Here is a 12973-nt window from a genome sequence, read left to right as displayed (position 1 = left end):
CAATTAGATAAACAAAATGTGGCATACTCAAACAGTGGAATATTATTTGGCAGTAAAAAGGAGTGAAATACTAACACATGTGCTACATAGTGATGAACCTGGAGAACATTCTGCTGAGTAGAAGAAGCTACATATTGTGTGATTTCATTAATATGCATAAAGTGTCCAGAGTAGGAAACTCTATAGAGATAAAAAACAAATTAGTGTTTGCCTGGAGCTAGGGTGGTTGCCAGAGGGTTGGGGAGTAACTGCTAATGGGTAATGGGTTTCTTTTGGGGATGATGAAAATATTCTGAAATTAGATACTGGTAATGGATGCACAAGTTTGTGAATATACTGGAAACCACGGAATTGTATACTTTTCTAAGGGTGGATTTTGTGATATATGAATTCTATGCCCATAGAATTATTATTTCAAAATATTGGTGGCTTAAACCGATAACCATTTATCCACAAGTCTATAATTAGGACTGGACTTAGCTGGGCATTTCTTCTGCCACCCTCATCTGGGGTCCCTCCTGTGGCTGCTGTCATTCATCTGGAGGCCAGGTGGGCTTGAGGGATCCAAGACGGCCTCACTCATGTATCTAGCAGCTGACCCTGGTCCCCTCCTGGGGCACCTCAGCTTTTCTCCAAGTGGCCTCTCAACTTCTGTTAGAGTAGATAGGCTTCCTTACACTGCATTTTATGGCAGCAAGTGGAAGTTGCAAGGCCCCTTGGAATCTACCCTTGGACGTCCCAGAATATCGCTTCCAGTACATTCTATCTATCGGAAGTCACAAGATCAGCCAGGTTCAGGGAGTGATGAAATAGGTCGCCCCTCTTGATGAGAAAAGTGGCAGAGTCATGTTGCAAAGGAGCACGCATATGAGGGTGAATTATAGAATTATAGTGACCATCTCTGCACACATGAAAATACCTATTCCAAAGGGCACTTGGGAGGATTACATGTGATAGCGTATGTATTTAGCAAGCATTTGGTGTATAGGAACGCTCATTGGGTGATGGCTACAGTGAATATTAATAGGACATTACACCCTAATTTCCCCAATCCCCCGTGCCGAGAACAGATTGCAGACAGCAAAGCTGGAAATGTCTAGACATTGCATAGTGAGTGAACCCCTCCTTCATCATATGTGAAAACTAGGACCAGAGAAGTTATGGACCAGCTCAAAGTCCCTTACTTCCCTTACTCACAAGGGATTCAGAGGTCTGAGCATGGCATAGGTCTTCTTTCAGCGCACATGATACATGCCCTCTGACACCTAGTCTCACATTCTTCCTTCCAGACCAGTCTCCTGGCTCAGGCTGTACTGTAATCACAGTGCCAGCTCCCAGCAGGAGGGTCTTCAAGGGAAAAGATGCGCAGAAGGCAAAGTCTTGCCTGGGATGAAGGGACAGGAGTCCCTGGAGTTAGGGATAACTCAGATGTCACAAAATGACAGCCCGTGGCTTGTGTTCTGTCGCAGATATGTTGTTTGGCTGCAGTTTTACTTTTTTTTTTTTTTAAGATTTTATTTTTAAGTAATCTCTGTACTCAACATGGGGTTCGGATCCACAATCCTGAGATCTAGAGTCACATGGTCTAATGATTGACCCAGCCAGGCGCCCCTGGCCACAGGTTTTTTTTGGAAGTGTGACCAACATTTAAAAATTGAGAGATTTCCCATAAACAATTCAGGCTTATGGCTTTTTTCTGAAAATCAGAAAGATCTGGCAATGTTGAGCTGAATTTCCTCCTGGTAATACTGGCTGCTCTTGGGGAGGCCATGTGGTCTCTAGCTCACTGGAACCCCCGTGGGTCGGGTCACTGTCCCCTGGCTGTCTGACAGTCTCTGTAGACATTTGAGTGTGTGCTCACTCTGTATCCAACAAAAGAGCACTTGCAAGGAGGAGTTGCGCTAAATGAACTTTAAATCCCCTTTTAAACAATCTTGGCTGGACTTTTAGAGGGTTTGTTTTGGGTTTTTTTTTTTGCTTGCTTTTTAGAGGCTTCCAATAGCTTCTTTGAATCACTACTTAACCTCTCTCCCTCGTTCTGGCCTACCTACACCTCTCACTCCCCACCCCTCAAAGCTCTAAAAATTGGTGGGAAGTGGGCAGGAAGAGCAGTTGTGAAGCAGATGGTAGGTTTGTAGTACCACCTGCCTTCTACTCCCATTCCCCACCTCCCTCCTTGTGCCTCTTTCTCCTTAGGGACCTCATGTCCCCATGGTGATATTAGGGGACCAGGGTCCCCAAACACAAGTGATGAGGGCCCCACATTTCCTTCTGTTCCTTCAGGATCTCCTCAACCTTACCCACTCATATCAAATAAGGGATGAGGGGATGCTTGCTATCACAAGCCTTAGTCTCTCAAGGAGAATTCTTCCTGTATTTTAACAAAACAAAATGGAAGCCACCAAGGCCACTTGGGTGTACAGCAGGACTTTGTTCCCAAAGACTGCCTGAGCAATTGAGAACATCTCACTGCTAGGCTAGTGTTATACAGAGGATGGGTCCAGCAGGGGATCTATATGAGTTCTAGTCACTTGTCTGAGATCCTCTGTGGTAGACTGCACCCTCATGCTGCACAACTCCAAGAGGCACCATCACGTGGTCTTGTGGGGGCATGGCACCCCCTGGAGTTGGGCAATGCAACAGCCCCCATGATGAGAAGGAGAATTAAATGACAAAGCACATGGGAAAATCCTACAAATATCAGGGATCATTATTTTTAGAACACCTGACCAGACCAGTCTTCTATGATGAGAAGCAATACCAGAAACTAGCCAGCATACAACACTAACCTAAAAAAACTGCAACAGTTTCCATTTATTGAAAGTTTGGTATGAACAAAGCATCTCTTTGTTTATATAATCTTTACATAGCCCTCTAAAGTAACTTTACTTGTTATCCTCATTTTATGGATAAACAAACTGAGGCCTAGAGAGGCATCCTGGCACACAGAAGGCTTGCAAGAAAAAATAAAGACTAATATTTATTGAACTCTTACTATGAGTAAGGCACTGGGTTAAGTACTTTATATATATTAACTCATTTGACCCTTCTAACACCCCCACTTTACAGATAAGAAAATGGAGGTTAAGCATATTACATGCTCAAAAAGGACTTGTTAGAATCAAAAGGATTGCAAAAAAAAAAAAAAGATTTAATTATTATAGATATAACTGGGTCTGTGGATCTGGAAATTGTTGAAAGGAAGGACAGGATGGTTATCAGAGAGCTTATGTCATTTGCCCAAGCCACATAAGAACAGATTCAAGGTTAAAACTTAATGCCAAAGCTTGATCTCTGTCCATGTGACATATAGAATTTTCCCAAGATGATAAACTGACAGGTTTTGAGCAAGGTGAATGGGGTTTAGCTAATTTCAGGGCATCAAGTGTCACACCCTCCTCCACTCTGTGCTACTACCTGGGTCTGTGGGCATGGAGGGGGCTCATCCTATCTGCCCATCCCCGCAAGACTCAGGGCTACCCACAGGCTGATGATTCCCATCCCTGGAATGATGACCATGGACCCCCTCCATAAGGCCATGCATACAGTGGGTCCGACTTCCTGCCACTGGTATCTGGAGGCTACACAGCCTACACTGTCTGCAGGCCCCTCCACCCAGTCACTCTATTCACCAGAAACAAAATAATCAATTCCTGGCTCCTCTGAAAAGTATCTAATGTGCCCTGAGACACAAGGCCTTGCCAAACTTCTGTTTCTAATAGTTAGCATTGCACTCTAGAACTTTGCCAAGAGTGCTGGGCCTTTTGGTAAACCACAGGATTCACTCAGAGCCCATGCTTGTCTTCTCCTGAAACTCTAGATTATTTCCACTGTTATTTCCGGCTCCCAGCAGTCCTGCGGTTGCCTGAAGAGGTGCCCCAGAGCTGTCTGTTTATGTCTTGGAGGCTGTGTGAGCTGCTTTCTGCAGAGCAGGTGACAGTTGTGTCTGAACTGTTATTGCCAGGGCACTCATCACCGCAGCTCGGAGTTGGGGGGCATCTCCCTTAGCCTTGCAACAGCTCTCAGAAACCCACTTGGCTTTTCAACAAAAGCTGGCAGCTTAGTCAAGTTATCCCAGTCACACTCCTTTATCCCATTCATCTCTTCTCCATCTTCTCTAACTGTGAAGCAAGAGCACAGTTCTATCTCTCCACAAGACCTAGAAAATCCTCCAGCAAGACAGCTGGAGTGAGAGGAATTTTAACCAAATTCTCTTCGAAATCCCGGCTTCCCTGGCTTTTCCTCTTGCTTTCCCCTCGCCTACCTGTAGTGGGCCCCAAAGAGTCAAGAACACAGAATTTCCAGGCTGGAAGAGCTTCCATGATCATCTTCTTAGTGATGGTACAGCTTCTAACGATGGCAGCTTTGTGCTTTATGAAGGCCAATCCTCCCCACAGCAGCTCTGCGAAGTGGGTGCTGTTATTACCACCTGAGGAAACCAGGGCACCAAGACGCTAAGCAGCTCCCCAGGGTCATTTGCACAGCTAGGAAGTGGCGATGCCCCAGTATCCATGGCTTGAATCATCAGCTAGACTCCTGGTCCGTGGAGCATGTTCCCCAAGGCCAAAGAAGGGAAGTCAGTAGCCCTGGGCTCACCAGCTATTTAGCAGGACAGAAAGCTCTCCTGTCTCCTGACTTTGAGGAATGTGTGAGGAGTGTGGTCCCAAATAGCTAGAGTTTCAATAGGAATCCCTTTTACTGATGGAGCCCCTACTACAGGCCAGGCACTGTGCTAAGCTAAACATTTGTTCCTTACAAAAGCTTGGAAGCGGAGCATTCCCCTGGTGCAGATGTGGAAAAACAAGTCTTCCAAAAGTGGTTCAGGCAGCATCTAACGCTACACTGTAGGGTGGTTGCTTAAAGATTATTATGTTTTACAAAGATAATCATAAATACAGTATACATGCTAATTACATTTTTTTCCAAGAGAGCTATAAAAGAGCCACTGTCTATGGAGTGCCTATAATTATTCTTAGATTCTCACAACAGGCCCAAGGGGTAAATATAATCCAGTGTTCAGAGGAGGAAACTAAGGCTTGTAAATATTGAATATATTACCCCAGGGGTTAGGAAGCAGCAGGGTGAAGATTCAAATCTGAATATGAGTCTGAAGCCTAAGCTCTTTAACCACTTTCTTCAAGGACGCACACATGCATGCACTCACACGCACACCACACACTGGTGCTGTTTCTGGTGCTTGTGATCGGTGGATTGGAGGAGGGAAAAGACCCATCCCTCCAAAAGGCATGGCCCTGTTTGCCCTCCAGTGACAGACTCAGTCCCTATAAAACTGCAGCCGTGAGAATGCCACATGCAGGCCTCTCTGTCCCTAAGCATCTCTCCTATCTGAGCTGGAAAACAGCCAGCCCCCAAGCCATTGCCTTAGTAATGTTTTCGGTTTGATTTGCACCCACTGAATTCACCGAGGCATGATTTCTTTTCACAGCCACCAGAGGCCCCAGTCCTAGACCTCTGGATTTTCCTCCACTCCCAACCACAAAGGAAATAGAGAGGACACAAAGGAAATTTTGAACCTGTTTGTGAGCAGATCTAGAGCAATTCTGAGTGCAGAGTGGACATTCTTAAAGTCAGGTGGGGTGGAGGAGAGAGGCTTCACGAGGGCATGGAGGGGAGAAGAAGGTGACTGCAGGGAGGGGCTGCCGGGGTCACTCAGCAGAGCCAACAGCACATACCAGGGACTCAATTAATCTCCCAAAAACCTTACGGGGCGGGGTGGGGGGGGGTCCATTTTGAACTTGTGATGTAAAAACAACTCTGAAAGCAGCCTGTGAATGTACACATAAAATTCATTATTTCAAGGGCACCTGAGTGGCTCTGTTGGTTAAGCGTCTGCCTTTGGCTCAGGTCATGGTCCCCGGAGTCAAGGAATCAAGCCCCCACATCTGGCTCCCTGCTTAGTGGTGAACCTCCTTCTCCCTCTGCCCTTTACTCTGCTTGTACTCTCTCTCTCTCACTCACTCTCTATCTTTCAAATAAACAATAAATAAAATCTTTTTAAAAAATTCATTATTTTGTTTGTCATAGGGATGCTTCTAAGGACACTGTCACCCAGTTGGGGACTTCTTTCCAAAGCTCATAGGAATTTCTCTTAAAAACTAGAGCTAGATGTAAAAGCTTCTGGAGTTCAAACAAAGTCTATTTGAGCTCATACTATTTGAACTGCGACAAATTCCTGATTCTGCTCATGGTGGAAGGTTATGTAATCTATCACCACTGGGCAAAGCTGGGTGAAGATAACACAGGAACTCTCTGTACTGTTTTTGCAACTACTTACAATTCTTAAACTATTTCAAAATAAAAATTATAAACTGTAAAAAAAAAAAAGGTACTAGAAAGAGAATCACTGGGCGGCCCTGGTGGCTCAGTAGTTTAGCGCCACCTTCAGCCCAGCGTGTGATCCTGGAGACCCGGAATCGAATCCCACGTCGGGCTCCCAGTGCATGGAGCCTGCTTCTCCCTCTGCCTGTGTCTCTGCCTCTCTTTCTCTTTCTCTTTCTCTCTCTGTGTGTCTCTCATGAATAAATAAATAAAATCTTTAAAAAAAAAGAAAGAGAATCACTTTCTCTAAAAAAGATTTGGCATATAGCTTCTCTGATGGTGACAATTCTGCTGCAGAATAAACTTCTATTTTCCTTTGGCTACTAGGAAGCTCAAATTTAAAATTCTTTCTGGAAGAAAGTTTCTGGAAACTCCAAGGCCCTTATGGCCTATATATTTATCTTCTTTCTCCAAATGTTGACTTTCTATTCTTTTTTTTTAAAGATTTATTTATGTATTTGAGATAGAGAGAGAGCAGTGTGTGGGAAAGGGGCAGAGGGAGAAAGAGAAAATCTCAAGCAGACGCCCCGCTCAGCACAAAGCCTGTTGTAGGACTCATTCTCAGGACCCTGAGATCATGATCTGAGCAGAAATCAAGAGTCAGATGTTTAGGGATCCCTGGGTGGCACAGCGGTTTAGTGCCTGCCTTTGGCCCAGAGTGCAATCCTGGGGACCCAGGATTGAATCCCACGTTGGGCTCCCGGTGCATGGAGCCTGCTTCTCCCTTTGCCTATGTCTCTGCCTCTCTCTCTCTGTGTGACTATCATAAATAAATAAAAATAAAAAGTCAGATGTTTAACTGACTGAAGACATCCAGGTGCCCCTTGCCTTCTATTCTTACTTCTATTTCCCTCCTCCTGACTTTTCATCCTTACTTTATATTATCATTATTTTATTGTACATATTCCTTGTGAGTGACCTCAAATCCTTTAGGGAAAGAAATAATGCATAAATATATAAACTAATAAAATAATTGACAGCTGGTTATGAGATATTCTTACATTTGGGTTTTTTTTTAATCTAGGATTTCTATTTTGTCATTACCTTAAAGTACTTACCTAATATCAGTCCCCACCAGCCCCCAGCATAGGATTTTTGCCTGGAATTACATGCAGGTGTCCTGCACATTGAGAGTTTCAGCCTTGGTTAGAACTGTAGCAGGCAGAGGGAACAGCACGGCATTTCCCTCAGGCTGGGCCAGCCTTAATCTGGTTGTCTGTCTGCAAGCAGGTCAACCATCACAAATTGCCTTTAGGTGTTGGAAGCTGGAGGTCCTTAGGACAACCCCTACTCAATGCAAATACTCCTCAGGGAGGGACATTTAAAAGCTACCTAGAAAAAAGCACCTTTTGTGAACAATTGTGAACTACACACTGCTCCATGCATACTGTTGTTCTAATTTATTCCACTGTGGTCTCACTCAGAACTCTCAGCAGATGAAATGCAAAGCAAATACAGAGCATCCTATTCATCTGCAAAGGAAGGAGGGAACCCAGGCAGGCTTAGGGCAGAGGTGGTACCTCACACTCCCACCTATCCACTCACAAACCAGCAGAGGGGAAAGGCCAGGGTAGTTTAAAGCTCTGCCACTTACTGATAGTGTGAGCTTTGATAAGTCTTGCCCACTCTCGGAGCCTCAGTTTCCTTATCCACAAAATGAGGTAAGGGCCAAAGACTTATTTTAGTGTAAACAAGCAGTAATATGTGTAAAGGGCCTTAGCATAGTATGTGGCATATTACTGGCACTCACAAATGTTCAATCCTTGCCTTTCTTCAAGAACAATAATACTTAATGTTTATTATGTACCAGGTGCTATGCTAGATTATATGGATACAAAAATAAAGAAAATAGTGTTCTTGCCCTTAAATAAATGACAATGTGTGTTCATGGGACACTTACTGTGTACTTTATCCTGTTTAAGCCTTAGGATAGCTCTACGAGGTTGATAATGTCATTCATTCCCATTTTACAGGTTAGAATGGTTGTTGGCTGGGAATGGTGGCCACACCTCTCAAATGTTATGAGTGAGGCATGGATAAAACATTGCTCTAGGGATTTGAGGATTGGAAGACAGTGGACAGCACTATTGTGAGGGTGTGATGGGTTCTCTTTACATGGAAATTTCAAGCAAACCCAGGGAGCTACTGAACTGGGGGAGAGCCATCTGACTAAAGCAGCCTCAGCCAGGGCTTACGGAGTGAGTTAGAGGATGTCCAATGCTCCTGTAGTCTTCTCTTCCCATGGCTCCCTGGTTCTCTTCCCTGCAGGTGTCTGCAGCAGCCCCCCTGGGACAGCCTGCCCACAGCCAGCATCATCCTCTGTTTCCACGACGAGGCCTGGTCCACCCTCCTGAGGACGGTGCACAGCATCCTTGACACGGTCCCCAGGGCCTTTCTGAAGGAGATCATCTTGGTGGACGACCTCAGCCAGCAAGGTGGCTATGGGCTCCTCCCGGCTCCTCGGGTGGGCCTAGACCCTGGGTTGGTGGGGGGTGGGGCTCCCATGCAGTGTGGGGTTTGGAGCCTGTATCGTCAAGGTTCCCTCCAGATGAGGATTCAGGTACAGGTAACTCATCAATGAAGAGCCCTGAGACAATGAGTAAGGAAGTGGGGGGAGAAGACATTGAAGGCAAAGCAGCCAGGCAAGGCAAGGTAGTCCTGGCAAGGATCTCAAGGGGGCCACTCCAGCCTGATCCCAGGGTTATCTCTCCCAATCCCAGCCTCCATGCAGTCCAATGTGCTTCTCCTCAAGACACTCATGTATCACGGCAGGGTAGCCATTCCTAAGCGCTCACTGCCTCCTGGACACTGGGTGAAGCACTTGATGTGTGTTAGTCACTAAATAATTCCTGTTTAGCCTGATTTACTCATTTTCCAGACAAGGAAACTGAGGCCTACAGAAGAGAATTGACCAGGGCTGAGTCATGCCAAGGGCAGCAGAGTCAGGCCCAGAGTCCAGACTTGCAGAATCTGCTCAGATGTTTTCCACTGACAAGAGATTCACTACTAGGGACCAGCCCGTTGCATGGCTGAGTTGCTAAAAGAAGGTGGAGACAAAAGAAGGTCTGTGGTTCTCAAACTTGAATATACATCAGAATCACCTGTCAGGCTTATTAAAACACTGATTGCTAGGCCCTTCCCCAGAGTTTCCTGATCTGGCACTGAGTCCACAAATTTGCACTCTAACAAGATCTCAGCTGATGTGGATACTGCTGATCCATGGATGACACTTTGAGAACCACTGCTCTTCTTTGGCTGGGGCCCCAGGTCTATGTTTTTGGCTCAACCAAATGGCCTGTGGAGACCCCCTCTGGTCCTGTGGGGAGAACAGACTGCTCCAAGGGCAACTGAACATTTGCTGAGATCAAAAAAAGCACCTTTCTAGGGGGAATGACAGAAAACAGGATCAAGTGGCCACATACCTCTGTTGGTTCTTCCAAAGGTCCTCATGTTGAGAATTTGTCCAGCTGGCGCATGGCAGCAGGTCAAACTAGCCAGAGGCTCTGGAAATGTGTGAGGCCACTGAGGTACATATGGCTGTCTAGGCCATATGGCTGTTGGCCATTAGGCAAAATGGATGAGCAGTTCCTGGGCTGGTCTGGGTTGGCTGGTGGAAGTGTCCTAGGGCAGTGGGGACCTCCAATATTCTCAGGATATTCTTTTTTTTTTTAATACTCTCACTCTGTTTTTTAAAAAGATTTTATGTATTTATTTGGCAGAGAGAGAAAGCAAGAGCAGAGAGGAGGGGGAGAGGGAGAGGGAGAGAGAGAAGCAGACTCAACGCTGAATGGGAAGCTCAACTTGACGCTCAATCCCAGGACCCTGAGATTATGACTTGAGCCAAAGATAGATGCTTAACCGACTGAGCCACCCAGGTCTCCAGTCCTCAGCATCTTCTGCTTCCACTTAGCCCTACTTGGAGTGTGGTTTTTGGCCTCATAATCCAATGAGGGCACTCTACCTCTGGACATTACATCACCTTCCAAGCAGGAAAGAGTGAAATGCAGATAGGCAGAGGTCAGCCAAGTTTGTCCTTTTAGAAAAAATTAGTAAAACAATAGTTTTTCCAGAATGTTTTTACCTAATATATTTCCACCAGAGTTAGATTAAAAGGCTATTACTAACAGCAATGGGGTCTTGGTAGATTACTGTTTTTAGCTGTCCTGAGCAAAATCAAGTTTCAGTTAGTAAGGTAGAAGGGGAGAATGAATGTTGGATAAAACAACTAGCTGTGCTCAGTACAGTGGAGCCACTGAGGGGCTGGTTCTCACACAATCAAGTTCAGAAATTTTAATAGCTTTGCTAACAGAGGCCCTTCTCTAGGGAATGGACTTGGAACTAACAAGCTTGCCAGAAAAATAATTATAAAGTAATAAATTGGTACAATACTTTATCACCAAGAAATTCAACAGCCAATGACTGGGAATCCTTATGTCCACGGCTCAGGACAGTTTCTTCTGCAGAAAAGTCTTCCTGGGGAGCCATATACTGCTCAGAAGGCAGCTCTCCAGGGAGTCTGGTGCGGTCTTCAGGTCAGGCTGCCTGAGCCTTCCCCAGCTCCTTGGAGACCCAGCCACCAAAGTAGCAAGGCTACTACACATGTCCCTGTCAAGATTACCTCTGGGCTGGGGAACTAGAGACATTCTTGCTCTTTGGCATAGTTCTGTTCAACACACATGTACTAAGTGCCTACCATGGGCCAGCCCTGCACTAGGGATCAGAGCAGTGGAAATGCATGAGGTATAATCCCTGCCCTTGAGAAGCTCTTAATTCAGAGAATGAGGAGGACCCCATTTCCAAGACTTCATGGAGGGAGGACACTACTTCTTTGTGAATGCTTTCTGTCTTGACTGACTTGGTCATCTTGGTGTATTCGTGTGTGTGTGTGTGTGTGTGTGCATGCACACACAACTTTTCTTACCTTAAACATAAAACCTAATAAAAAAGCCTCTCTCTTCCTTTATCTCCTATAGAATCATTGTTCCTAAAAGAATGTCTAGACTCTTGTCTTGGTTTTTCATGTCCCACTTTCTTTTTGACCCACTGCATTGCCCATCCATCCCTACCACTGCAATGAGACCACTTTGGCCAGTCCTACCAATGACCTACGAGTGGCCACATTTAATGGATCCCTGGATTTGACCTCCTTGACCGCTGTCTTAAGTCAGATTTCTTAGAAGTGGAGCCTGAGATGGGATTCATGTGCTTGTGATTTTTAGGGGGGTGTTCTGTCAGGGGAGCCCTGTAGGAGAGTAGAGGAAGGAGAAGAGGCAGAGGAAGGAACTGAGCCAGGATGGGGTTTCATATGAAGTCTAGCCCCACCCTGATTCCACAGAGAGCTCGGTAGTGCAAACTGCATCTCAGAATCTGTCCTCCCTTGAAGCAAAGGAGTGGGCTTTGGTAACCCTGCACTAGGTTGGTCATTGACCCTGGGCACCTGGGGCCAGAGGTGGCATTCTGCATAACTCTCTGGCATTCACAGAAGAGGCAGTTTTATACCCAAAGGAATGTTTCCAGAGAAGGGTGCAGACTAGTTAGCAGCAAACCGATAGCTGCTGGGTACCTGCAAACCAAATCAAACCAGTAAAAGGAACTATGGGGCATTTGAGTAGGGCACCAACAGTATCTGCATAACCCCACTGCTGCAGTTAGAGAAAGCAGGCCATTTCTCTCCTCTCCTGGTTTGATCACACCATCTCTCCTGGTTTTTACTGGAGGGAATACCGACCACCCTAAATTACTGAAGCAACTGACATCTTAGCAACAACTACATTGTAATATATCAGAGTCTTAGGACCCTTATGCTCACTACAGCTCCCAAGAGAGAATTGATGACAAGAATCCTAGGGATGGCATCACAGTCTCATTGGCTATGGCATCTGTGTCCCCAGTGACCACAACTCTGTTGATTCTAGGACAACTCAAGTCTTCTCTCAGCGAATACGTGGCCAGGCTGGAGGGGGTGAAGTTGCTCAGGAGCAACAAAAGGCTGGGTGCCATCAGGGCCCGGATGTTGGGGGCCACCAGGGCCACCGGGGATGTGCTGGTCTTCATGGATTCCCACTGTGAGTGCCACCCAGGCTGGCTGGAGCCCCTCCTCAGCAGAATAGCTGGTGACAGGTAACTTTGCCCCTGGGGTCTGGGGAGCAGAGGTGGGACTGGAAGAAATAGTTTACAGCCTCAGCCACTCACAGAACATCTATACACCATTGAAAAGGGCCCCAAGTCTCTACCATTAGAGACCAACATGTTTCTTTGTTGTTGTTTTTTTTCAGATGTTTGAAGTTGAGCCTTTTCTAAAGCACAGAGAGGTAATGTTGGAAGGAAGTTAGAGGTCCTCCAGTCTATCTGCCTTGTTCTCTAGATTAAAAAACAAACAAACAAAAACAAAACAAAAACAAAACAAAACAAAACACTGGGTCTTGGAGGACAGCTTCTATTAAGTTGCAAATACTCCTGGATAGGGTAACATTTTTCTATAGTTATCACTCTCTTTAGTGCCTAAGTCAGCAATTTGTTTAAAAAGATTTTATTTATTTATCCATAAGAGACACAGAGAGAGGCAGAGACATAGGCAGAGGGAGAAGTAGACTCCCTGCAGGAAGCCTGATGCGGGACTCCATCCCAGGACCCC

At 45.7% G+C, this 12973-nt stretch overlaps 1 protein-coding gene across 9 annotated transcripts in view; it reads left to right on the top strand.

Annotated features, from left to right (window-relative positions):
- Positions 1-12973, top strand: part of GALNT15 (polypeptide N-acetylgalactosaminyltransferase 15) — a 48506-nt gene that overhangs the window by 12072 nt on the left and 23461 nt on the right. For 4 of the 9 annotated variants that reach the window (XR_005377001.1, XM_038570766.1, XM_038570772.1 and 1 more), the window contains 2 exons: positions 8608-8774; positions 12255-12459. The exons of 1 other annotated variant lie outside the window; for it this stretch is intronic. Coding sequence is in view for 3 of the 8 variants with exons in the window: in XM_038570766.1 (XP_038426694.1) it covers positions 8608-8774; positions 12255-12459 (372 nt within the window). In the remaining 5 variants the exon portion in view is untranslated. Of the gene's footprint in view, positions 1-8607; positions 8775-12254; positions 12460-12614; positions 12651-12973 lie in introns of those variants that run through there. 4 more of the 9 variants (XM_038570771.1, XM_038570769.1, XM_038570768.1 and 1 more) reach the window with 3 other exon arrangements.

This window comes from Canis lupus, chromosome 23, assembly GCF_011100685.1.
Source record: "Canis lupus familiaris isolate Mischka breed German Shepherd chromosome 23, alternate assembly UU_Cfam_GSD_1.0, whole genome shotgun sequence".
NCBI classification, from domain to species: domain Eukaryota; kingdom Metazoa; phylum Chordata; class Mammalia; order Carnivora; family Canidae; genus Canis; species Canis lupus.
Note: the sequence above shows the minus strand (reverse complement) of the source record. Positions and strands in the feature narration are given on the sequence as shown.